Source organism: Sminthopsis crassicaudata, chromosome 1 (assembly GCF_048593235.1).
Source record: "Sminthopsis crassicaudata isolate SCR6 chromosome 1, ASM4859323v1, whole genome shotgun sequence".
Lineage (NCBI taxonomy): Eukaryota > Metazoa > Chordata > Mammalia > Dasyuromorphia > Dasyuridae > Sminthopsis > Sminthopsis crassicaudata.
Window position 1 is genome coordinate 250,593,435 of NC_133617.1, and position 27,822 is coordinate 250,621,256.

A 27,822-nucleotide genomic window follows, 5' to 3' on the forward strand; every position below is an offset into this window, starting at 1 on the left:
CTTGCAACAAATATGTGTAGTCATGGAAAACTCACTCTTATATGAATCATGTCCAAAATGCATTATGTCTCATAGTACATCCTGCACTCAGTACATGGGTACAACATGCATATTTTTGGTAGTTCCTATCCTACCTTTTAAATACAGCCTTTTTAAGGGAAATATTTCTAAATAGTTCTATATGAACCCTTTTAACATATACTTCAAACTTCTTGTGACTATGTGACTTCCCTACTTAATAAACTCTAGTGGCTCCCTATTAGAACCAAAGTCAAAAATAAAAGTCCTTTCTTGGGCTTTTGGAGGTCTTTTTAACCTGATCATTCCCTACCTTTTAGCTTTTTTATACTTTACTCCACTCCATGTCTCTACTATATTGCTACATTGGATCTTCATTATATGACACTTCATGTCCCATCTCTTTCTTTTGAGCTGGCTGTCCTCAAACCTGGAAAATACTCTACCTTCTTACCTTTGCTTTTTAGTATACCTGCCTTCCTTCCTTCAAAACTCAACTTAAATTCCACTTTTTGTAGATCACCCTTCCTAATGGAAGCAACATTCAGAATAGAGATTTAAGAAGAAAAAAAAGTAGGGATTTTAGTTTTCAGAAAATCATCACCATAATAGACAGCTAGGAAAATGTATGGCATATGCATAACTACTGGAGCATAATCATCATAGTTTATATTGTTCCAAAAGTAATTTTAGATACATAATTTAGTTGCTGTTTTGTGGTTAAATTCTTCCGGATATTTGTTTAAAATAAAGAAAAGTAGATTGAGTTAGAATATTTTGTTCACAGAAAAGTCCCTGTGGGGAAGTTGGTAGAGGCAGCCAAACATAAACAAACCTATTAAGGATTACTGAGGAGCACAGGGGAAAAACTCATATGTTTCTCACTGGGAATCCTCAGCTTATGATAAAACTATTCCATAATGTTGGATGATGATAAAGTTAATATAGATTTCTCTGAGAACAAAGATGGTGATAGAAAAAAGATTTAATTCAAAAATTTTACCTATGACTCTGATGGATTTGAGTAAAACTTATAAGGAGGGAGTTTATTTCTGTTAGTTTTAACCTTCATATGTTGGGTTCTGTTTGTGGTTTGTTTTTGAGTTTTGTTTTGTTTTGTTTTCATGTTACCATTTATCTTGAGCAGTAGATTAGTGCTTGGTCCATACAACAACCTATGCTGATCTATGGATAAGATTTTATGTCCATGGTTGTTAGTGGTGTGTAGAACTAATTGCCCTTTTTGTTCAATATTTAAATGTGGTAGATGAATGAAACCCAGTGATTTTTCCCATTTTAGGATATATCTGAATTTTAAATTTTACATCCATTTGAGACTGATGAGAGAAAGAAAAAAGCTTTTAAAAGACTTCTCAGTCTGACCAAAATAGGGGTCATCATTATTTCTGAAATGGTATGCTTCATTGAGGATTCTCCAAGTAGGAGGGCACATGTAAGTATGTACAGAGAGCCAATCCGTGTGACCAACATGAACTAATCATCAGACACATAAGATTTCCTTCTGGACCTATATTAAAGCATTGGACTCTCAGAAGTCCAAGTGTCATAGAGACCACAAATAGTAAAGGATAATAGAGAGGATGATATAATCTATTTTATCTTTTCCCCATAGTGGCTTAGTTATAATAGGATGGATTTGTTGAATGTGCTTCTCTCCACTAGTCCTTTTGCTTTGCCATTAAAACCATCTCCTATTCAAACTTTGGGATGTTTGCCACAGGTTGAAAAAAATGACCTTTTCAATATTTTTCCTGATAAGTTTTAAAAATAATTAGCTCATCTTAAAAACCGTGGAGAAGCCTGTGACAAATATCCATATGGAGAATTCCACTGAGGGCTGACATGGGAGTAAGATCATTTATTTTTCACTATACTAACACAAATGGAGTTTGTCCTCTATATATCATGTTAGAAAATGTATTATTTCATTTTTTATTTTTATTCTTCATATACTACTTCTTTGTGCTTTTTATTATTCACTGTATTTTATTTATATTTCCAATCTCCCCATGTCTATTATGATTTTAATAATACTTTTTATATACCATATTTTCTACTTTCAATATAGTAGATATTAAATAAAATTTCATTCTTGATTTATTTTCTTTATTGTTTCCTCATCAGGGGGAGTAACATATCAATATCTAACCCCTAAAAATTGGGCTAAGCAATTTGTTGACCCTATACTTTCTGACTTCTTTTTCTATTTTTTAAAATTATTTTAGCTTTCAAAAATCATTTAAGAAATCTTTATCTGAAATTCCTATGATTTTATTTCAACATCTTTAAAAGGGAAACTAAAAACTACATTATCCAAAATTAGGACTCATTTTATTGTTTGAAATAGATTTCCACAGTCAGATAATGGCTGTAGTTGGTCCCTAGCCAATTTCCATAGGCATAGCTGTTATATCTAAATCATCAAAACAAATTTAATGTTGTTGATGTTACATGGAATATTAGGCATTTCACCACTAGTAGCTATGGCAGAATACCTGTATCATAGCTCAAGTTTTTAATTACAATGGGTCCTGTTCCATAAAATAATTTTAACTTAATTTATAAATGTATACCTTTCTGTTCAATGAAGTACACTTTTAATGAACAATTCTTAGAATCATAAATCTAGAAATTGAAACTGGCCCCCTTATTTTACATATAAAGTACTGTTACCATCAACTCATCTAAGGTCATGCATGTAGTAAATTTTAGAAGTAACATATAAACCTGGATTTTCTGATTTTAGGAATAGGTTCTATCTCATCATTTTACTATATGTTTATACTTAGTCTCTTGATTCCTTCTCCCTAGTATTTCATGGACAGAATAAATACAGTATAATTAGAATTCTTAAAATGGATACATCATGTTTGGTACATAAACAAATTTGTCAGTAGTTATTCCTTTATAATTAAACATTTTTAAAAATGAAAACTTAATTACCAGCAAGCACAAACATTTCAGGTACAAAAAAAGCAAGATGTGTAAGAAATTGAGCCTGTTATACACAGTTTGTTTTTAAATGTACCTATGTATATATAAAAGTATGTATTTAAATGCACATACACTTAATATATTTAACACTTTATATGTATATAAATATATATATTTATATGTGTGTGTGTTTGCATATCTCCCTATATATAAATGTATATGTGTATATTAATTTTGGAATACCTCTGTATGTATATACCCCCATTAAAAAAAAGAATAACAAAACCCTTGTAACAAATTTATAAAATATAATAATTTAGCAACTACATACCCAATTTGAATCTCCTTCTGTACTTTTCATTTAGGGACTTTAAAACAAATATTTTACTGATGCTTTTTCTCTTGCTGATTGATCAGAACCCACTAATCTATTCTTTTCCCAAATATAAATCCTCCCTTATAGCAAAGTGTGTAAATTAGTAAATTGGCCATGTATTAAAATTCATATTTCATTCTTTAGACCATTATCTTTTGGTCAAGAAATAGAAGAAAAACAACTTTGGCAATAGCCGATTGTACTGACAGAGTAAGTTAAATCTACTGCTGTGATTTCTTTTAAAAATTTATCTGGTTTTTTTTTTGTTTGTTTTGTTTTGTTTTGTTTTGTTTTTTGCAAACTAAATCATAAACAGATATTTTTACATACATCTTTATGGATAGTTTTTTTTTTTTTTTTAGCATCACAGCAACTTTTGTCAGTATTCTTTCCTCTTCCCCCTCCCACAGAGCCATCCCATATAATAAACAGTATTTTTTTAAAGAAAAAGGAAAAGGAAAAAAATCAATATAACTGATCAATAGATCAATGTGCAGTACTTGTGAATCTCCTACCCATATCTACAAAAAGGTTTTAAAGTGTCTTCTTAACTCTCTTCAAAGTGGTGTCAAAAACAAAGAATACAAAGGATAATTAAATTAGAGAATAGAACTTCCTGTGTGTGCGTGTATGTGTATGTGTATGTGTGTGTGTTGTATAATACTTAACAAGGGAGTAATAAAATTGTTTTTGTTTTTCACGTCTTTATGAAGTGGACTTCCTCAATTAAGTCTATTCCTTCAGATTTTGACCATCTCCTCAAAGGACCGCATATCAAGGAATTGGACAAGATACAGTGAGACTATGCCCGCAATTAATGTTAACAATTAGTTAACTTTCAGAAGGTATCCAACAGATTGCAGGAAAATTAGGAAACTCCCATTTATGTTTCCCACTCCCCCTTTCCTTTCTTCATTTGAGGGATATGAATAATAGCAATAGTGGAGAAAGATGCTACATTTCTCATGAGACTTTGAGTCAATACATCATAAATTCCAATGCAACATTTCTCTGGTAATCTGAAATTAAAATAAGAATCTGAATGGTGATAAGAAGCTTCTGGGAAGATAGCAGTTTCCTTTAGGAGTTCAGGAACAAATAAGACCTAATAATAATATACTCTAGCATTGATAGTATTTAAGAACTCATACATCTTGGAGTATTCTGCAGGCAAATTACCAAGAGCACAAAAATATGTTAGAATATTATGATATTGTTAAGATAGTCTGCAAGGAACAATCCAGAGATGTCTGTATATGAGCCTCAAAACCCACTTTTATTCATTTGGTTTCAGAAAAAAAAGAGGAACCTTTTCTCACTTCCAAGGAGCAAGTCTTGGAGAAGCTGTTTTAGGAAAGCATACTGATATGAATTAGATCTGAAGTTTTGCCTTTTTGGGAATGGGTTGTATTCATTTGGTGATGTAGTATCTTTCCCTTCTATTTCTTTTATTTTTTAATTTAGTCTGAAAAGATATTTTAATGTTTTGGAGCACAATTCTTGCCTTATTTATTAATAAGATACAATTTGAACATAGCTGACCTTAAAGACACAATGTAAACCAAACCAGTTGATTTACAAGTTAAGATACATTTCAATCATTTTTAAAAACCCACATTGAATGTTATAGAAGTTGGTACAAGGGTTACCTAAAGTCTCAACTTTCAAATCACATGCATTATCTAAAGTCTCAATCTTCCCTTTTCTCTTCACACTTTTCCTCATTTTCCATTTTTTGGGCAGATTGTGTCGAATCACTTCATGTGAAAATTAAGAGTTGCTTTACCTAGCTGATAATCTGAAAATAAAATTTTTTATTGAATTATAAAGAACAAAAAATTGTCTATCCACTTATAAAATTAGAAATCGTCCATTCCAATGGCTGGGTAGAAGATTAATTACTGTGCAGAATGTATCTGTGCAGCTTACTTTTGTTATTATTGTTCAGTCAGTTAAGTCCAATTCTTTGTGACCCCATTTGAGGTTTTCTTAGCAAAGACATGGGGAGTAGTTTACCATTTCCTTCTTTAGCTTATTTTTCAGATGAAGAAATGGAGGTAAACTTGGTTAAGTGATTTGCCCAGGGTCATAGAGCTAGTAAGTGTCCGAGCTCAAATTTGAACATGGGAAAATGGATCTTCCAGACTTCCCATGCTTTATCTACTATAGGGTTATTCTTGTCTGTCCTTTGTTTTTGAAGTGGACCATGATATCATGAGGTGATATCATGACAAGCAAGTGAATTAGATTTGATTCAGGGAGGGCTGTGCAAGGTCGCCTGCCTCACTTTCCCCTCCAGAGCCATCTGGGCCCAGTGGCAAGATATAGATAGCTCTTTTTTCTTTCAGTGATATTGCAATTTCTAATAGCTTAGACATATTTTGACATACTTTATGTCATATAGCATTATGGAGAGTAGCTTCTCAATAAACCCCTGTTGAATAGTTTTTCAAAATGTTTAATAATAATTCATTCCACTCCCTATTCCAATCTATTATACACATAAAGCTGTTTCTTCACACATCTATATCAGTGTATGGGATAATTAGGGGTCCTAAACCCTTTCTCTGACTATTCTATTCTGATTCCTCTGGATGATGCTCATTAACCAGCCCTTATGGCTGGTTCTACTTCTCAGGTAAAATCAAACGTTCTCACCTGCTTTTCCATCTGGTACACAGGCCTTGTCTCCTGATAATTCTATATATTCAGAATCTAATAAAGGTTGTTGTTAAATTGAATTTTTGACCTCTCTGTTCCTTTCCAACTCAGAACATTCTAAAATTACACTCAAACCTTCTTTCTGTCTTAGTTTAAATATGACTCAAATTTCTACTATGATTTATTAGGAATTAGAGTTTATAAGAAATATTGTTATTATTTGGTGATAAATCCATACAGATTGTCAAATGTTCCTTAAAAATATCTGTTCCTTGTCCATGACAGGTTTCCTATTAATAATACTTAATAGTGTTGTGTATGAGTGTGTATGTGTGTGTGTGTTTTACTTTTAGGACTTAAATAGACATATTGCACAGATTTCTCAGAGGCTGAGGATGGTTGACACTCTACATCCTTTGGTGTGTATTCTGACAATTATCAATATGATGTGTAATGTAAAATTAAGATTGGTACAGTTTAGTAAAATATGTCTACTGCCATCTAGTGGTGAATGGTTGATTCTGCAAACTCTATTTCTTCAGGTTATCTTCTGACTTACTTGATGTAAGTAAATTTTATTAAAGGCCTTTAGAATGAGATTTTTTTTTGTTAGAAGGTACTAGAAAAAAAAACAAAAAAAATCCAAAATTTTTATCTCTCAAACTAGTTCATTTTTTCTAGTTTTTTATTGTAAAAATATTTAATGTAGTGTTATGTTGCTATTGAAGAAAAAAAAAAGATCCTTATGCTTTGCATTATCAAACACAGGAAAACCTTATTAAACAAAGGCTCATTGATTCAGAATTTTTGCTAATTCAACTTCATAGCTGAGATCAAATGCTATATTTTTCAAATATTTTATATCTCCTATAGCACCTAAAAGAGTGCTGCACATAGAATAAACAGGTGATAAACAAATAATATATTGCTCAATTAATACAACTCAGATGAGGGGTGAATTAAAGTTTATCTGTAATACCTTTCCCAGTTAGTGAAAGCAGCCACTTAAGAGTGAGATTATAGAGAGTCATGTTTAAAATTCCAAAAATGGAATATAAATGTTTCAGTATATTGTATATGTGGATATTTGTGTGTGTGTATATACATATGTGTTTATATATATATATAAATATATATAAACATATATGTGTGTGTGTTAAGTTTTAAGCTAAACTACTAAAATTGCACTAAAACATTTGAAACACCCTAATATATACAGTATAAATGTAAAGTGAAGGTTTTGGATAAGGTGAGAGGACAACTAACAATTAGCAGGGGAGATCAAGGAAGATCTCATGCTGATGATGATTCTTAAAATGTATCCTCAAAGAAAGGGGATGGGATTCTATGAGGCAGAAGGGAAAAGATACATCTCAAGCATCTTAAATGGCCAAAGCAAAGAGAAAGATGGAAGATGGAGTATAATGTGTAAGAGATAGAAAGAAAGCAGTTTTTGTTGGACTGCAGAGTACAGGAGAGGGAATAATGTACAAGACTTGAAAGATAGGTTGATATTAAGTTGTATAGGACTTTAAAAAGCAATAGGAAACTACTGTGATAAGGAAGGGGAATCCCATGGACAGATATATGCAAAATTACTTTAACATCAGTGTGTGGAATAGAGTCAGGGAGAAATAAGCTATTGCAAAAATCTGCGCAAGAGATGGTAAGGTATGTGTCACAGATGTGAAGGCAGAAATGACAAAATATGGCAAATAACTGGCTATGTAAAGCCAAGTTTATAACCCCAGGAGGCAGAAAATATTGTGATCTTTGACATAAATAAGGATATTTGGAAGTGGGGAGCTTTTTAGGAGGGAGCAGGGAGAAGACAATGAGTTAAATGTTAGTCATGTTGAATTTGAGATGTCTTTGAGACATCTAGATTGAAATATCCAGTAGACAATTAATTATTTGGGACTGAAGCTCAGAGAAAACTGATGCTAAATATGTACACTTAGGAGTCATTTACTTAGAGATTATAGTTAAACAAATGCGTTGAGTCCTTTCCTATCCTGAGATTCTGTGAAACAATTAATCAACTAAACCAAATGTCAGGACCTGTCAGCATATATTAACATATAATTGGTATATGTGTTATAATTCTCAATTTTATTGCCTTACTGTAAAAATATTTTTATAAGTCAGACTGATCTCCCATTTAGCCTGACATAGGATTTTTTATTCTAATACAGAGATTCAAAAGGCTATTTATTTTTTTCATAGCTAATTGAGAATTCTTAGGTCTTTCAATATACATATTTAGAAAACTGTCACCATTGATTTGTTTTCTATTCACAAGCTGACTTTATGAAGAATACCAGGTTGAATGACCTTCCCTCTCCATTATTTATATGCATCCTTTCTACTTTAAGTAGAAGATTGACAGACATAAGTTTAATAGGATCCACTCAGTCAGATCATGACCAACCCAGAAACTTCCTATTATATCAGGCATATTGATGACTGCAAACTAAGGTTTTTAATGTGATCTCTTGTAGACTCTAAACCAAACCAGAGTTCTGTGATTTTAAAGCACCAAGATTGGCCTCAAAATTCTCCTGGTTTTTCAGGGCTGGGTTCTCAGTCAGTCATTCAATGAGCATTATTTAAGTGCCTATTATGTGCCAACCAATATGCTAAGAAAGATCCTTGAAAAATCTGGATTGCTCAATCCTCATGACTAGTCAAAAAAAAAAAAAAACATGTTTTGAAGATATAATTTCTAAAAGCCAATTTCTCTGAAGCCTTAAGTATTTTTGTATGTTTCTTTTCTTTTTTGATAAAGTCTAGTCAAGTAAATTTCTGTCTTTGTTTCCTCAAATGGGAAAAAACAACAGCATCTATTTCTCAGAATTGATGGTAGAATAAAGCAAGATAATATTTGTAAAGCATTTTGCAAACCTTACAGCAGTTTATAAATGATGGCTAGTAGTAGTAGTAGTGGTGGTAGTAGTAGTAGTAGTATGAATTTATCCCCTGTGATATAGGAATTTGGATTTGCTTGAACTATCCCAATTCTTGGGAGTTAAAAGATTTTACATACATCTTGTTTTTCTTCTTCCATATATAATCTTACAAAATGTCAGGAGTGTTTCTTTTCTAATTGTGATTTTTTAAATTTCTTTATTTCAACACTGATACCTATCAGTATTATTTGTTATCCTCTCAGAATGACAGAGATAATTGAACATCATGGAGGGTTATGAAGAACATTACATTTTTCTATCAATAGCATAGTTGTTTTTTAAGCAATAGTGTGAGGCATTAGATAGCAAGCCAGCTTTAGAGTTAAGACCTGAATTTTAGTACCGTCTCTGATATATACCAGTAGAGGGACAGACTCTGGAAATGTCACTTAATCTCTTAGCACCCTCAGACAGATCTCTAAAACAATCAGTTGCATTGTAAATTCCTAATCTAGATTGGTAGAAGGAGTTTACTCACTGGAAATTCCCTACGCCTATGACATCACAGATTTAGTTCCCTATCACAATCACTTCCCCCACACCAAAACAAATACAATAGGTAGAGCTACTTCCTGAAAAGACAAATCTGTACAGAGAGACTTGTATAAGCTGTTAAAACTAGAAGATATAATGAATAAGAAATAAAATTAAAAGATACCAGAGATTTGAGATGTTGTATTCATATAATGTTTTTCTGAAAAGTTTTACAAGTAGGTCACAAATGGCCATGCATAATCACTAACTCATTTTTCTTGATAATATTTGCAATACTCAGTGTCAATATCAAATGAATTACTGAAGTTAAGTTGCTGTGACTCCCAAAAATCATACCCACATAATATGATCCTCACTCAATATATTTCTAGGCTCAAAGAGAAACACTGGAGAAATCTCTTTGATGATGGGAGCTTAAGAAACTCACATTCTTGGACAGGTAAAATTCTCTTTAAGTACCAGAATTCATCCAAGAATATGGGAGTGAGAAACCAGTTTTTTTCTGCAGAGATAGAAAACATTTGCTTACTTTTGTGAAAGTTCTTTCCAAATTGAGAACTGATGGGAAAAGGAAGAAGATTGTCCTTAGTAAAATTCATTTTTTCTGGTATACAAGTAAACATTTAAAAATAAGAAGAAAGAAAGTGTGATATGGTGAAAAGAATGATATTGTATTAGACTTACCTGGCTGGATTAGTTAGCTTAATTTCTATTTTTAAAAATCACATTATACCTAAAATAGTTCAAACTTTTAAAAACATTTATTTTGTTTTTAAAAAGATATAAATATGTATTGCTAAATATCACAACTTAAATATCTTTGTTTTGAGTGATGGATTTTGTCACTGATAAAGTGTGACAAAAGTATATGAGATATTATATAACATGTTGAACTTGAAATAATTTACCTTCTACTGACTTCACAAGTAACTACTTTAATTCAATTTGAAAAATGAAATAATCAAGTTGCATAGTTCAGTTGTGTAATGTGAACTCAAGATCAACATAAATAAATATATGTGTGTGTGTATATGTGTGTGTGTGTGTATGTGTGTGTGGCAATGACTGTTAACTCCCTATTGTCTGAGAATCATGTAAATCAATTATGCTACTTCCTCAAGGCTCTTTGGTAAAGAAAGCAAGTCTCCATTTTCTGTGTTCCCTCAATTTTAAGGTTTTATTATGCCCCATTTCCATTTAACTAGCATTTATAAAGGAATATGTGCTTTAAATGAATAGTAAGAATATATTTTTAAACAATTGTCTCCTACTCCCACATGAGAAAGAGGAAGAGAGCATAATCCCTCTTTATATCATCTCTTTTCCTACGAAGGGAAAGGGTATTAAGTTCAGTTTAAAGTTTCCTATATAACCTGGTCCCCCTAAGTTCCAAATCTAAACTTCCCCCACCTTGAACTGGGCACTTGACTTGGTATCCTGCCTTTAGGTTTACTATAGCCCAAGTTCTGGGATGAGGGTGGATAAGTGGAGATCATCTTCATCACATGATACAAACCTATAGCGTGCTGTTGTCTCCAGAAGCTGCCAATTGCTCTCTGGGAAGAAATCTGCTGTGTCAACTCAAATCTCTCAGACAGATTCTTCTTCCTGTACAGAACCGTTGTCTCCAGACAATTGCTGTTAACTCTTGTCCAGAGAAGTGACTTCCCTTCCTACAGAGAGCCACGTCAAGTCTGATGTAGAGCAAAGACTTCTCCTATCTCTGGAGTGCTGTCCTCTTTTATCCTCCCAGAGAATGGGCATGGGATAATGCAAGGGCTTCTGGGAAGAAGTACTCCAACCAATGAGCTTGCTCCTCTTCGAATTCCTAAGGTGTAAACTCCCTTTAAAGGCCCAAATCAAAGGTCTGAGCTAGAGAACTGTCACGTCAACCTGAGTTCTCACCTTGTAATTGTCCAGACAACCTGAGTTCTCACCTAGTAATCCTAACACAAACCAAAAACCCAAGCCCACCTCTCAGGACTGGAGAGCCTAAAGCTAGAGGAAAGAAACAAGTCATTCCCCACACCTGACATGGTGTCTAAATTTCTAATAAACAGGACCTTCACCCTAATGGACACTGCCAGAAACAGAGAGAGAAATACTGTACTCTGATGTCCAATGGCTCATTTTCTCCTCCAGGATTAAGTATAAAATTCCTTGGTTTTTAAAGCCTTTCAAAACCTAGACCCCTACCTTTCTACTAAGCTTACCATATTATATCTCCACTACCCTGACATTATATACTATGTCACACTGATCTCTTTGTTGTTCCTTGAACAAGACATTTCATTTCCTTATTGTGAGCATTTTCACAAGCTGACTCCACGAGTACAGTATTTTATCCCCTCATCTCTGCCTACTGGTTTCCCAGATTCCTTCAAGTCCCAGCCAAATTTTCCTTTTCTACAAGAAGTTGTCCCTGATTCCTTCCAGCCTAGTATCTTACCCTCTATTGATTGATTATCTTTAATTTATCCTGCATATAGTTTGTTTTCCATAGTTTTTTACTTGTTTCCACTTCCATTAAAAAGTGAATTCTTAGAGAAGACAATCTTTTTTTTGCCTTTCTTTGTATTCCCAATACTTCATAGAACCTGGTATATAGTAGGAACTTGAGAAATACTTATTAATTTTCTGCACTAAGACTATGCATTCAAATGTGGTCTCAGACACTTAACATTCACTAGCTGTGTGACCCTATGCAACTTTCTTCCAAAAAGGAAAAAGAAAAGAAATTACTCCAGTTTTTCCAGGTTCTCAGAATCAAAAATCATCATCACAATAGAGCTTAAACATCTTACATTCACAAGGGAATGATTATTTCCTTTGGCCAACTATAACTTTCAAAGATAATATGGTAAGATATGCATATAGAGAAAGGATAACATAATGTTTGACATTTTTATTGTTGTTTGCTTGCATTTTTTCTTTCTCATTTTTTCCTTTTTATTTGTTTTTTTCTTGGTCAGCTTGATAATTGTAGAAATATGTATAGAAGAATTTCCCTTGCCACAAAAAAAGGAAATCCAAAAACATCCTATTCTATTATCTCACTTTTGTTCACAAAATTGATTGCTCCTTCAGATAAAAGCCAAAATCTACCCAATCAAACATGTGGGCCAACTACTTTATCTTAGAAATAATCACAGTCATAAGCACTTTTTCAGGAATTGTATTTTTTCTATATGATAAGTTGTTAATTTGCAAGGAACATTCAATATATTATTCTCTGCTTCCATAGTCCTATGTATACTCTAAGATTATTATGGGTTATTAGATGTTCCACTCAATAACTGACTTCACAGTAAGTTCATTGAATTATCAGTAAACTTCCCTGAACAACTCCCATTTAAAAATAATTCTCATAAATATGTTTACTAATATTGGCTACATAAGGCCACAATTGTAGGTATCTAAAATGAATTAATTAGAAGATAAATCCAAGAGAAATTTTGCTGGACCTGGTGTCAGAAACACCAGAGTCAAATACTAACTTGTGATCTTTGACAGGTTATTTTACCTGCTTTGAGCCTCAGATAATTTTATCTGTTAAATGGGGTTATAGTATTCACAATAGAATGGCATGGTAGATTGAGGACTAACATCAAAGTCAATAAAAGAGAATCTATACCATGACCTTCAATTATTCAGCTTCTCTTCCATTTCTCTCCCATGCTATCACAGTTTCCCTAGCTATATTCCCCTCATTTCCTCATCTTCATCCATTGATAAACCAGTTTAATTCTACACTAGCCTCTTTTCTTAAGCATTTGATCCCCATATCATATCATCAATCTTGCTCTGTCAAGCCTCAGTCTTATATCATTCCTACCATATGCTGCCTTTATTTCTACATATATGATATTGACAAACAAGTGAGATAAATATGTTTATAATAATGTTATGATAAAATCTCAAATCCATGCTGACTTCATCCATCACAATTTATATTATACATCAACTAGGCCTTCAATGCTGCAAGATAATCCTTCTATTCCCTAATAAACTCATTGTCCCCTTCATCCCACCATATTTTCCAAATCTGTCATCTCCCCTCAAATTTTTCATGGCATTTATCTCCCCTCACCCTGTCAGTTGAGAACCTTGTCTCATATTTTACTGAAAAAATTGAAATCATTTACCAAAAGCACTGCCTTTTCTCTTCCTCATCTCATATCATCCATATTGTTCTGTTACTATCTTCTTCAGCCATGTCTCATATGAAGAGGTGACCCTCCTCCTTGCCAATACAGACCTCTCTTCATGCATGTGATCTCATTCCATTCCATCTTCTCCAGAAATTTACCCCTTTGCTCAACCTCCTTCCTTATTTTCAGTCTCTCCCTATCTATTGACTGTCTCCCTATTGCTAGCAAATATGCCCATGTATCCCCAATTCTAAAAAAAAAAAAAAGCCCTCACTTGATCTATCTATTTCTTCTACCTATTGTCCCATTTTTACTCCTTAACTTAAAAACTTCCACTGATGGGAAGTTTCCCCTCTTAGGAGATATCCCATTCCATCTAGATATCACCAATTATCAGGCATACCATTAGCCCTAAGAAGAAAGGAATGAGTGATAATGTTAGAACTAAAGAGAGAAAAAACACATCCTGTATACTTAATAGGATGCTTTGAATAATACTATGTAAGGAACTTGATCCCCCCAAAAATCTACTGCAGTTGGAAAACTTAGTAAATATTTTATTTAAAAAATTGATTTTTTTCATGAATTTGTTGAATCTCCTTTGATTTTGTACAGTACATCTGGTGGACATTTGGAATGTCATAGAAGCCCTGAGGGAAAATGCCCTGAACAACCTGGACCCAAATATAGAACTAAATGTAGCCCGCCTGGAGGCTGTGCTTTCAACCATTTTTTACCAGCTCAACAAAAGGATGCCAACCACTCACCAGATCCACGTGGAACAGTCTATCAGCTTACTGCTCAACTTCCTGCTTGCAGCCTTTGATCCGTAAGTTCCCTCACCAAAGGACTTTAAGTTTTCTCTTATTATTCAATCTTTTCCCACATGCCAGCTTTGTGCCCAAAGTAACAGACTAAAAAGTTAACATATCTTTCTTTTTTCTGCCTAAACTGATGCCAATTATAAAAATAGTAATATCTGATATTTATATCATGGTTACAAACCTATCGTTATTTAATGTTTTATTTAATTCTACCAACCCTGTGAAGGATTGAGGTTGTATAAATATCAACATTCCCATTTTTAAGATGAGAAAATTGAGGCTTAAAGAGTTTTAATGAGATAAATAATGCCATATGTTCCTTTGATTAAAAGTACTAGTAGGTATAATGCAGAGACACATAACAATAGGTGTTATCTCCATATTTGGTCCTCTTCCATTTTACCACACTATCAGAGATTTAAGAGCAAAAGGCAAAAATACCTGTTAAAACAAGGAAGTATAATGCCAACTATGAAAAATGAATAGTTGTATTTAATATAATAAGCTTTAACTCCTAGCATTTTCCCTAAATATTTTAGGTAAATCTTCCAAGGAATTGTGATATCATTAATATGAGGAATTCCTAGTGTGGGAATTCACAAAAGTCATGTAGACCTAAGGTGTCAAACACACAATCCCCAAGCACTATGTCTCACAATACTCCTAGTGCAGAAAACTATATACCAGATTAAAATATAACAGGGATATATTTCACAAAATAAATAAGAATACAATAGAACATAGATAACATTAATTGTGATTTTCGGGGTCAATATGGAGTCACAAGGATCCTTGTGTGTGGTTTAATGGCTCCTTTTCTATTTCAATTTGTACGATCATCATTAATTTAAATAAATTATAGCTCAGCAACAGTTCCATAGATGTATCCTATTTTTGAGGTATCTTAGATATGTAGAAGGGATAACTTATCCAGGGTCACACAATTTCAGAGACAAGATTTGAACTGAAGCCTTCAAATCTAGCCTTCCATCTACTATACTATCTCTAAACTAGAAGCTATATAACATGCAAAAATATTATGTGACTGCCTGCTTGGAATGTGGGTTAATGAAGCACAATAAATTTTCCTATTAGAAAATTAACTTTCCTATCTGCAAATTTTCAGGAACAAAGACTGGGGGAGATGGTCTAAAATAGGGAAAAATACTCAGGAATTCATGGAAGAAGGAGGGAAGGATTCTTGGTGACCTTGGTGATGGTGACCATGGCGTGTTAAAATTATATATAATGATTGGTTTCACTTACTATCTGTGAAACTGGTATCCTTCATTTATGCTCATATTTAATAGACTCACAGAATTTGAGAGCTGAGAAAAACACTAGTGATCATCTAGTCAAGACCTTATTTTATAGATAAGGGCATTGATGTCTAGAATGACAGTATGACCCAAATCACATAGCTAGCCATTAACAGAGTTAGAACTAGAATTCTGGTTTTCTGTTCTGAATCCAGGACTTTTTACAATATGGCACACTGTCATGACATTTAATGAAAGAAAGTGGAATACAAAATATACCTTAAGTCCATAATGATGACCCTCAAGTTTTAAGGAGGAATATTTCAAACAACTCCTCACCCCTTCTATATTCCACTTGCTGCCCTGTATGTTATTATAGAGAACCTTGGTTACAAATTTTCCACCACTTCATTTTGAGAAACCCCTAAGGTTTTGCTTGATTCAGATGTGTACCCACAGCACTTAGGGGTATTGTGATCATTGCCAGAGGGGGTGTTCCGGCTTGATTTTTATTCCTTTATCCATTTACAAAAGCAGCCAACTGACATCCAGCCTCATAATGCAGTAATGAGGTAATTACTGTTCAGCTAGACCAATGTATGCTACCTTCATGAATTCATATTTTGAGGAATACTTAAGTTGAAAATAGCAATTTCAAAATAAGCATTTCACCACAGCTTGAGAATCTCCTTGCTTGGTATTGTGTACCCTTCATAACGAGATCTACTGGTATAATTTAGTCTCCATGGTAACAGAGTGGTGGGGCAGGGAGAGAAGGCGGTTGAGTTGTTGCACATGACAAGGCAAAAGAATGGAGCCAAGCCATGGTATTGCTATAGCAGCCTTCCATTCCTGTCTTCTTCACAGCAGTAGCCCGGCATCCCTGGGTTACACCACCAGTGTCTCTACAGGGTGCTTATTTTGATTTTGGTTTGCTTAGTAATGTGATGCAATAGAGAATGAAAAATGTAAATTTGTACTAAAACCTGAATTCATGCCACAATGACAGTTGTCTGGAGCTAAAATGGAAATCCCCAACTATGCTAAGAGTAAATGGTAACCACTACACAAATGTGGGCAATAGACAAAAAAATAGAATGTGTGTGTGTTTAGAAAATAGTACCCTTAGGGGTAGGGAATGGAAGACACAGGGACAGAACCAGCTATCTTATTGAATAAACATTTATTTACATGTTTTCTGAAAGGTAATAACTATGGAGTTCATTTAAATAATATTAAAAGTAATGAAGAAATTGAAATTTATGGAATATCTCTAGTTGGAAAGAAGTTCAAACACACATGTACACACACACACACACACACACACACACACACACACACACTCACACACTCACAGAATGTTATTTCCTTATCTTCTCTTATCTTATAAAATACCAAGCTAACTTTCTCTTAATAGACCTTTCCAGTCTCCTGCAACATCATGAATAAATTGGACTTTGGCAATGGCTTGGATTGAGGAGGATAAAGTACTATGAAAGGGGGTAGCCTGTGAGAGTGAGGAAAAGATAAAAAATATGCTAAGCTTCCTAAATACAGTGACTTAGAAAATGGTAGTACATTTTCTAGGCAGCTAGCAGATATGCAGATGATACCACTCTATTGCAGAAAGTGAAGAGGAATTAAAAAACCTCTTGTTGAAGGTAAAAGAGGAGAGTATAAAAGCTGGCCTGAAGATTAACATCAAAAAATAATAATAATAATAAAGTCCTATCAACTTATTCCATCACTTCCTGGAAAATAGAGGGGAAAGAAATGGAAGCGGTGTCAAATTTTATATTTTGGGGCTCAAAGATCAGTACAGATGGTGACTGCTGCCATGAAATTAAAAGATGCTTGCTTTTCTTAGAAGGAAAACTGTGACAAACTGGACAGCATACTAAAAAGCAGAGACATCATCACCTTGTTGACAAAAGTCTATATAGTCAAAGTTATGATTTTTCTAGTATTAATTATATGACTATGAGAGTTGGACTACAAGAAATGCCGAGGATCACAGAATCAACATGTTCAAACTGTGGTGCTGGAGACTTTTGAGAATCCCTTGGACAATAAGTAGATCAAATTGGTCAATAAAATTAATTCCGGCTATTGACTGGAAGGTCAAATTTTGAAGATAAAGCTTCAATATTTGGGCCATATAATAAGAAAACAGAACTCATTGGAAAAGACCCTGATGTTGAGGAAGATTGAAGACAAAAAGAGAAAAGGATGGCAGAAGTGAGATGGATGGATAGAATCGTTTAAACAATGCACATGAACTTGAGGGAGACTTTTAGATACAGTGAAAGATACAAGGATCTGCCCTATGGGGTCACAAAGATCAGATGTGACTGAATGACTGAACAGCAACAAAGTGCCATTAACTATAGGATAGTCAAAGGAGAAAACTGATTTTGGGTTTAGAAGATGTTTCTGATCTTGGAAACCACAAATACTTGTGATTAGAGACAGACATTTCAGTGTTGGAGAGCTTGAGGATGGAACTATTCTGAATGATGATCAGACATAGTATGGCCTTCCTATTGAGGAAAGCAGAGATGGAGCAGACAGTAGAGCTAAAAAAGATCTTAGATGCCATTTAATGCAATCTTTTTATTTTATAAATGAGGAGATGTGGCTCAGTGATATAAGTGACTTACTCAGGATCTCATAGCAACCTGAATATAGATTCTCTGACTCCAGAGTTAGCTTACTCTCTACTATACCATAGTCTCTCTTCACTTGTGTTGAGATGTGAGATAGTTTGTCTGAAGAGTCACCAATATGTTAAAATCCTTGGATCTCTGATAAAAGATAAAAATCCTGTGAGCTAAGCACTAAAGTCTCTAAGGAAAATGGAAAACTTCATGGATTTAGCAATAATAAAAATAAGAAGAAAATTAAGGGCAAAATGTAAATCCTTATAGGTTCAAACTGCCAAAAGCATGACTCTTTTAAGTGTATGATCAGATCCAAATATATATATCCATGATCTTGACTGGTTCTTTTTAAATTTATAATTATTGTATTTTTCTGAGCTATTTTAAGTAGGAAAAAATGGTTTCTTGAATATACATCCCAAATTCTAATCTATTTTTCTATTTTATTACTTTTAGATAGACTTAGAGAACTGAATTAGAGTTATATATTTGTATTGAACCAAACAAAGTGCTTGTTAATTTGTTGTGTTAGAGTTAATTTAACAGAGGCTGAAATTTCAAACACATGAGCCTTATAAATACTACTGTAGAGAATATAAAGTACCACCTCAGTTCCCTCTTGTTTTAGCTCTTGCTTCTTGAGGAGGCATTTACACAGACATTCCCTACTATGGGATCCTCAGTTATCATGAAAGATACCTTAATATTTTTTCTCTAAATGAGTAAAGATGAGAGAACCCAGGTACTTTGGCCCAAACCCTTCTACCTTTCCAATTTAAAAAGTCTCTGATGTACTTGCAGAACCAAGATGTACTGCAGAGTATATAATGGTTTCTATGTGTGCCTATGAAAGTTACTATCCTAGCAGTACATTATCTGTATGGAGTTCTCCTGAGAAACCTTTGTCTGCTCACTTTTGTGAATTTGTGTGGATGTCTGAAATCAAAGGAGAAAGAGACAGTATTCTACAAAGGCCAATTCTTTCCTTTTGTTATCTGTATGACTGAACCTATCAAACACCCTGTGACTACTTAGCTGATGCCTTTTCAAACTTCTCTTGAATTCTCAATATCTGGGTGGAATTCTTCTCTAGTAACTGAGACTAGGCTCTGATGGATGATGCTTTGTTTGAAAGTCCTTCATGTTTCTGAGATAAAATAGTTTCACTGAAGAAGTACCTATATAATTATAGTAATAGAAGAAATTACTGGATAGTTGCCTCTATCAACCATTTCACATAATTTAAGATTTTGGAGGGATTTGTGTAATGTTGTACTTAGAGCTGGAAAAACATGTATAATAAACTTTTATTAATATATGCCAGGTACTGTATTAAATATTTGGGATCCAATAAAATGCAAAAACATGATCCCTTCACTCAAAGAGCTCACATTTTTACTGATCAAAACTTGAGAAAGGAGAGCTTTCCATGCATGAGTTCAGCCAGTGACAAAGGCTCAGAGTGGAGAGAGGAAGTATCATCTGAGGAGGAGCAAGATAGCCTGGATAATAAAGCAATAAAAATAATAGCTAATATTTATAGTATTTACTATGTAACCAGCACTGTGTTGACCATTTTACAATTATTACTTGATTTTGATGTAATATGATTTTGTGGTCCCCTGACCTTGGGGTTTCTGTTCTAATGTGTCAGTAGTCCTGGGTCTTCTGGCTTTGGAATCTGCCTTAGGAAACTCGAACACCTAATCTAGCTAATTTTGATAATTCCTTAGCCAGATAGCTTCTGGTCTCAGAAAACTTCACAGACCAAACTCCTTAGATATTAGTGAATAAGACTACTCCTCAAGTCATTGCTGACTGGTAATCTTGTCAGTAATAATCTGGTCAACCAAGAACTACTCCTTCTGGAGACCACTCCTATCTAAGAGCCATAGAATTAGCATATCTATGATTGAAAGCTGTATAAAAATATTTCCTTTGCTTCTGTTTCCCCTTACAACTCAGTCCACTTTGTAATAGCACACCATTACTTTCAATAAAACTTTGCCCTTGGACATCTTTTATGGGTTCAAGCTTGCAAATTCTTATGACACTTCATGATATTGGTCAGGGACTTTTGGAATCTCCCCTTCCCAACCTCAACAATTTGATTCTTACAACAACCCTGGGAGGTAGATTCTATGATATTGTCCCCCTTTTGCAGATGAGTTGAGGTAAATATTGGGTGAGAGTATTCCCCAAGGTAGCATGACTACTAAACATCTGAGGATCTTAGATTTTCCTGTCTCCAAGCCCAGCACTTTATCCACCATGCCACCTAAACTGCCCTGGGTACAAATGCAGGATTAAAAAAAAAGAAGAAGAAGAAAAACAAGAAAAACAGGAATATATAGGAAGGTCATGAAGGGCTTTAAAATCCAAATAGGGGATTTTCTATTTGATCCTGATGGTAAATAGGAATTCAGAGGAATTTAATGAGAATATCATATTCAAACCTGTACTTAAAGATAATGACTTTGATAGCTGAGTGAAGGAAGAACTGGTACTGGGGAAAAGATTTGACATTGGGAGATCAATCAGTAGGCTGTTACAACAGTTTAGGTAAGAAAATAAGGATTTGCAACATGGTGGAAGCTGTGTGAAGTGAAGAGAAGAGGATGCTAAGGAGAGAGTGCGAAAATAAAAAGAATAAGACTTGGTTACAGATTGAATATGGACAGTGAGTGTAAGTAAAGAGTAAAGGATAACACCTATATTTTGACTCTGAGTTCATGGGGAAGATGATGGTACTTTCTGTTATTATAGCAAAGCTCAAGAGAGGGGAGGATTTGGGCAAAAGGTAATGAGTTCTGTTTTGAATATATTGCATTTAGAATATTTATAGTATGTACAATAAATAACTAGTGAGTAATTGATGATGTGAAATTGTAGGTAAGGAAAAATGTTAGGACCAGAAATTAGAAACATCTTCTAACTGAATCATTGAATAAATTGAATAAACTCATTGAATAAATACTTCAAAAGATCCATAAAGTAATTCAAAGATATAAATTGTTTTTAAGCAATTATATTGTAAAATTTCTAGAATAAGCAGATAAAAGTGTTAAAATTACCTAAAACATTTCAAAAAAAAAAACTTCTTTCAAGAGAATGTTTTGGCTGTTTTGAATGTTTTCTTGTAATAGCCTCATTCTCATAAATACTTAAAGCTTTGTGATTCTCATAAAAGAGACAACAGCTTGTATAATTTAGTTTTTATTTTTTATTTCATAAACTAAAGGAGCTAAATTAGGACTGGATATAGAATAACAACACAGGAACCAGAATAGGCAGAAGTATCAAGATCATTATTCTGCATGCTTTAGGATACTTAGCTTAATAATTGTATTTTTTGTTCAGGCATTTTCAGTCTTAAACCACTCTTTTTTTACTCCATATGAGGTTTTCTTAGCAGAGACTAAAGTGGTTTGACATTAACTTTTCCAGTTCATTTTATGTAGGAAACTGAGGCAAACAAGGTTATGTAATTTATCTAGGGTCACAGAGCTAAGTATCAGAGCTCAGATTTGAACTCAGGAAAATAAGTGAGTCTTCTCAACTCCAGGCCTGGTATTCTATTCACTGCCCCGGTATAATGCATGTTGATTGATTGATTATTTGAAGTCATTGGAGATATTTAGCTTGGATTTAAAAAAAAATACTTAGCATATATGTGTATGTATGTATGTATATATGACAGTTGTATTAAAATATTTGAAGTATTACCAAATAGAAAGGGAAATATTTTTGTTATATTTGCTCCCAAATCAAAGAACTGGGACTAATGAATGCATTATAGGGGGACAGAATATAAAGGGAAACCCACTAAGAATTAAATAGGAATGGCTTGCCTCAATAAAAAGTGAGTTTCCTGTTACTAGAAATCTTCAAGCAGTGAGTGACCTTTTTATTAGTGGTGGTGTGGAAGAAGCTCTCCTGTAATTCTTATAATGGTTGGAATAAGTGATCTCTTGGGCCTTCCTACCTCTAAGAAGCTACTGATTATGATGATGATGATGATGATGATGATGATGATGATGATGATGATGATGATGATGAAGGAGGAGGAAGAGGAAGAAAAAGAATAAAAGAATATCCAGATGCTAGTCTCAATATATTATTATTATAAGTGAAATATCTTTGAGCCTAGAGATAGAAGGAACATGATCAGCCTTTCCCATAATCTGAACAAAAAAAAAAAAATCAGTCATAATCTACTTCCTTAGAAATATTAATCATTTATTCAATTTATGGATACTTAATGACTTTTTAATTAGACATAAATCATTTATTTGTATAATACGTCCTGAGTCTAGAAATTTTGTGATTGCTTAGTTTTTATCATTTCTTTTGTTTCCTTGTCTTTATAACAGAAAGACAAAGAAACAATGATCTCTTCATATATTACAATATTACAATAATATTATCTTTGAGATTATCATAATGGAGTTCTAGGGACTACTGAAACACCTAAATGGAAATAGCGCAGTGATACAAAGTGATAAGGGACTGGGCCTTAAAAAATGATGGGGATTATAAAAGGAGATGAAGAGGCATTGCATTGTAGACCAGCACAAAGTTTCACACAGGAAATGGTCTGTTGCTTTTGAGAAACAATAAGGCCAGTTTGACTGAACAATTATTGCATGTACAAAGAGAAGTAATATATAGTAGGCCTGGTAAGGTAAGTTGGGGCCAGATTGCAAAAGAGAGTGAATCTTCCTATCTCACCTAAGTTGGAAATGCAAAGATTACTTATAGGTTGATCTCAATCTTGATCTTTATGGAAGCTTTTTACCTTCTACATTTTTCCAATCTGGGCAGGTTAATTTAGAAATCTGCTGGTATATGTTTAACAACCAGATCTCTGAAAAATGTGTACATATTACAGACTTTTAAGTTTAATTAGCATTATTAACATTTTCTCCATCACTTTATTAAGTCTAGACAAGCATCAAAACAATAAATCAATCCATGATTTGTAGTGTTTGCCAATTTTCAAAATGTGAATGCTCACCCCAAAACTTCAACAGTTGGTTCTTGGGAGTTGATTTGAGGTGGTTTCAGCACATCCCTGGATTTCTCCCTTCTTAGACAACTTTGTAGCCCTCCCATTCCATAGGTCTTAAAATATTACTGTCAGACATAGTACAGATATTGGATTCTTTTTCTTTTTTGATTAAAGCTTTTTATTTACAAAGCATATGCATGGGTAATTTTTCTTACATTAACCCTTGCATAACCTTTTGTTGAAAATTTTCCTTTTCTTTCCCCTACCTCCTCCCCCATCTGGCATGTAGTCCAATATATGTTAAATATGTTGAAATACATGTTAGATCCAATATGTGTATACATATTTATACAGTTATTTGGTTGCATAAGAAAAATCAGATCAAGAAGGAAGAAAAAGAGAAACTGAGAATAAAATGCAAGCAAATAACAGAGAGAGTGAGAATGTTATGTTGTGTTCCACCCTCTGTTCCTGTGGTTCTCTCTCTGGGTGTAGATGGTTTTCTTCATCACTGCACAAGTGGAACTGGTTTGAATCATTTCAATATTGAGGAGAGCCATGTCCATCAGAATTGATCATCATATAGTCTTCTTGTTGCCGTGTATAATGATCTCCTGGTTCTATTCATTTCACTTAGCAAAAGCTCATGTACGTCTTTCCAAGCATCTCTGAAATCATCCTGATAGTCATTTCTTACAGAACTATTGTAATGTCCTTTTTAAATTTTCTGATGGTCTTGGAGCAGCCTTCCTTTCAATTCAGTAATCACCACAAGAATAGCTAGGTGTTAAAGTCCAAAAGTCTTTATTAAGTCTCTTTCACCTGGTGCTTAGCTACCTTTATGGCCTTCAGAGGGGATTTGGTTTCAGTGGAGAAAATGCAGGAGGATAGGCCACCACGGTTGAGATGAAGTGAGTTCAAGGGTTTGTGCTTCAGCCTCCAGCCACCATAAAGGTGGAAGATGGAATGAATCTGGCTCTGCCTCCTTTGGCTGAGTTTGTCCCAGTTTATATATAGTATACTGAGTTTATAAACCAATCATTATAACACTAGGAAACCATTATTTGTTGTAAGATTAAATCAATCATCTTGAATTTAGAGAACTATTAAGTACCATGCTAAACTAGATAACCATGGTATCATAGATTCTATTGACTTAACACCTTGAAAGAATCCTTGTTTCAGAGTTCTGGCCCATAACAAACAATAGTATTCCATAGCATTCATATACCATAATTTATTCAGCCATTCTCCAATTGATGGGTATTCATTCAGTTTCCAGTTTCTTGCCACCACAAACATTTTTGCACATGTGGGTCCCTTTACCTCTTTTAAGATCTTTTTGGAATATAATCCCAGTAGAAACACACTGCTGGACCAAAGGGTATGCACACTTTGATAAACTTTTTAAGCATAATTCCAAACTGCTCTCCAGAATGGTTAGATGCATTCACAATTCCACCAGCAAGGTATTAGTGTTCCAGTTTTCCCACATCCCCTCCAAACATTCTTCATTATATTTTCCTGTCATCTTAGCCAATTTGACATACCTCAGAATTCTTAAACCCAAGGGATGAATATCATACTCAGCCTCCTCTACTATGAAAGAATTACTGATATATACCACCATGCCCAATTCTATTTGTGTACTTCAAAGTATTTTAAATACATTAAACTTCTCCTTTATCAAGAACAGTGTGGAAATTTGAAGAGACTCAAGTATATGCTGCTCAGTTAAGTCCAAGGCTAAAAATTTCGTTCTGTCCATTAGTCATCTCTGCTTCATACCTTTTTACTCCCACAGTTATAATGGGATACCATCAATCCTCTGGCTGAAAATAGGTCTACTGACTCCTCTTGTTCTTAATCAGGTAAAATGTAAGCTGCATTTGTTTTTCAGTCATGTCTGCCTCTCTGTGACCACATTTGGATATTCTTGGCAAAGATACTGGAATGGTTTGCTATTTCCTTTTCCAGTAAGTATGAGCTTAGATACATTTCCTCCCAATAAAATGGTTTGAACAGGTTCTTTTGCAGACTATTGGGTTTTAAAAAAAAATTTCTCATTTAGTGTGTCCATATTTTGTTACATTTCCCTTTCCTTAAGAACTAGGTGATACAATGGATAGAGTGTGGGGCCTCATCTTCCTGAGTTCAAATCTGACCTCAGTCATTTAGTACCTGTGCAAGTCACTTAATTCTGTTTGCTTCAGTTTCTCATCTTAAAATTAGCTAGACAAGGAAAAGATAAACTACTCCTTTATCTTTGCCAAGAAAACACTAGTGTCACAAAAAGTCAGACAACAAGAGTGGCCACCAACAACAGCAAAAAAGTTGACTAAGTTTATCAAGTCTTTTCATACATAGGTGGAATTAAAGAAGCATAGATCTGAATTTATAAGGAAGTCAGTACCACTTATTTTTAATTTTTTAATTTAATTTTTAATTGTTATTTCATTGAAGATAGTATGGTGTAGTAGAAAGAACACAGAATTTGGAATTATTTGACTTGGTTTCATTTTGGAGCTCCAACACTTACTGTTTACTCCTGGGCTTAAGATCAGTGGATACTTATTCTCTCTGATCCACAATTTTCTCATCTGTAAAATGAAATAATAATAATTTACTTGAATCATCTGCTGTTATAGGGAGAGTTGTTTAGAAAAAACTATGAAGAGCAATACAAATTATCCCTCTCCAGGCTGAACTGCTAATTGATCTTTATAAGATTTTCCCTACCAAGTAACAGAAACATCTTTTATTATGCAAGTTCACTTCACCACCACCTCCCTGACTACTTCTCACATTGAGACCTTTCTTTCTGATTGACTGGTTCCTCCCAGAAATTCTAATTTAAGGAAGAGGTCCTGGCTAAAGAAGTCTTCAACCTTCTGAGGTTGAAACTGCATTGCTGACTTTCTCTACCAAAATTTCCCCCCAACCTCTCCCTTTTTAGTTACTTTAATGTATGGTCTTTCTCTTTAGAATATAAGCTCCTTTTTTCCTGCTTCTACTTTTATTTTTATTACTTCTCTTTCTGCTTCTATTCCTAATACTAACTTCACTGCCTGACACATAGTGAGGACTTAATAAATGCTTGTTAACTGATTGACAAATATGAGTTTTAAGGTTTCTAAACTGGAAGTAATCTTTTTTTTAAAGAATTTTTCCACAGTATATATGCATGAGTAATTTTTTTATAATATTATCCATTGTATTTATTTTTCCAAATTATCCCCCCTCCCTCCACGCCCTCCCCCCAATGACAGGCAATCACATACATTTTACATATGTTACAATATAACCCAGATACAATATATGTGTGTAAATACCATTTTCTTGTTGCACATTAAGTATTAGATTCCAAAGGTATAAGTAACCTGGGTAGATAGACAGTAGTGCTAACAATTTACATTCACTTCCCAGTGTTCCTTCTCTGGGTGTAGTTATTTCTGTCCATCATTGATCAGCTGGAAGTGAGTTGGATCTTCTTTATGTTGAAGATATCCACTTCCATCAGAATACATCTTCATACAACATTGAAGTGTACAGAGATCTTCTGGTTCTATTCATTTCACTCAGCATCAGTTGATGTAAGTCTCTCCAAGCCTCTCTGTATTCCTCCTGCTGGTCATTTCTTACAGAGCAATAATATTCCATAACCTTCATATACAATAATTTACTCAACCATTCTCCAATTGATGGACATCCATTCATTTTCCAGTTTCTAGCCACTACAAAAAGAGCTGCCACAAACATTTTGGCACATACAGGTCCCTTTCCGCTCTTTAGTATTTCTTTGGGATATAAGCCCAATAACAGCAATGCTGGGTCAAAGGGTATGCACAGTTTGATAACTTTTTGGGCATAGTTCCAAATTGCTCTCCAGAATGGCTGGATTCTTTCACAACTTCACCAACAATGTATCAGTGCCCCAGTTTTCCCACATTCTTTCCAACATTCATCATTATTTGTTCCTGCCATCTTAGCCAATCTGACAGGTGTGTAGTGGTATCTCAGAATTGTCTTAATTTGCATTTCTCTGATCAGTAGTGATTTGGAACACTCTTTCATATGAGTGGATATAGTTTCAATTTCATCATCTGAGAATTGTCTGTTCATATCCTTTGACCATTTATCAATTGGAGAATGGTTTGATTTCTTATAAATTAGGGTCAGTTCTCTATATATTTTGGAAATGAGACCTTTGTCAGAACCTTTAACTTTAAAAATATTTCCCCAATTTGTTACTTCCCTTCTAATCTTGTTTGCATTAATATTGTTTGTACAGAAACTTTTTAGTTTGATGTAATCAAAATCTTCTATTTTGTGATCAATAATGATCTCTAGTTCTCCTCTGGTCATAAATTCCTTCCTCCTCCACAGGTCTGAGAGATAGACTATTCTCTGTCCCTCTAATCTATTTATTATCTCATTCTTTAT

The 27,822-nt window shown here is 33.9% G+C and overlaps 1 protein-coding gene across 24 annotated transcripts in view; it reads left to right on the plus strand.

Moving 5' to 3' along the window:
* The window catches only part of DTNA (dystrobrevin alpha), a 329,968-nt gene that overhangs the window by 192,895 nt on the left and 109,251 nt on the right, over positions 1-27,822 (plus strand). For all 24 annotated transcript variants that reach the window (XM_074277657.1, XM_074277844.1, XM_074277767.1 and 21 more), the window contains one exon: positions 14,241-14,454. In XM_074277657.1, coding sequence (XP_074133758.1) covers positions 14,241-14,454 — 214 coding nt within the window. The remainder of the gene's footprint in view (positions 1-14,240; positions 14,455-27,822) is intronic.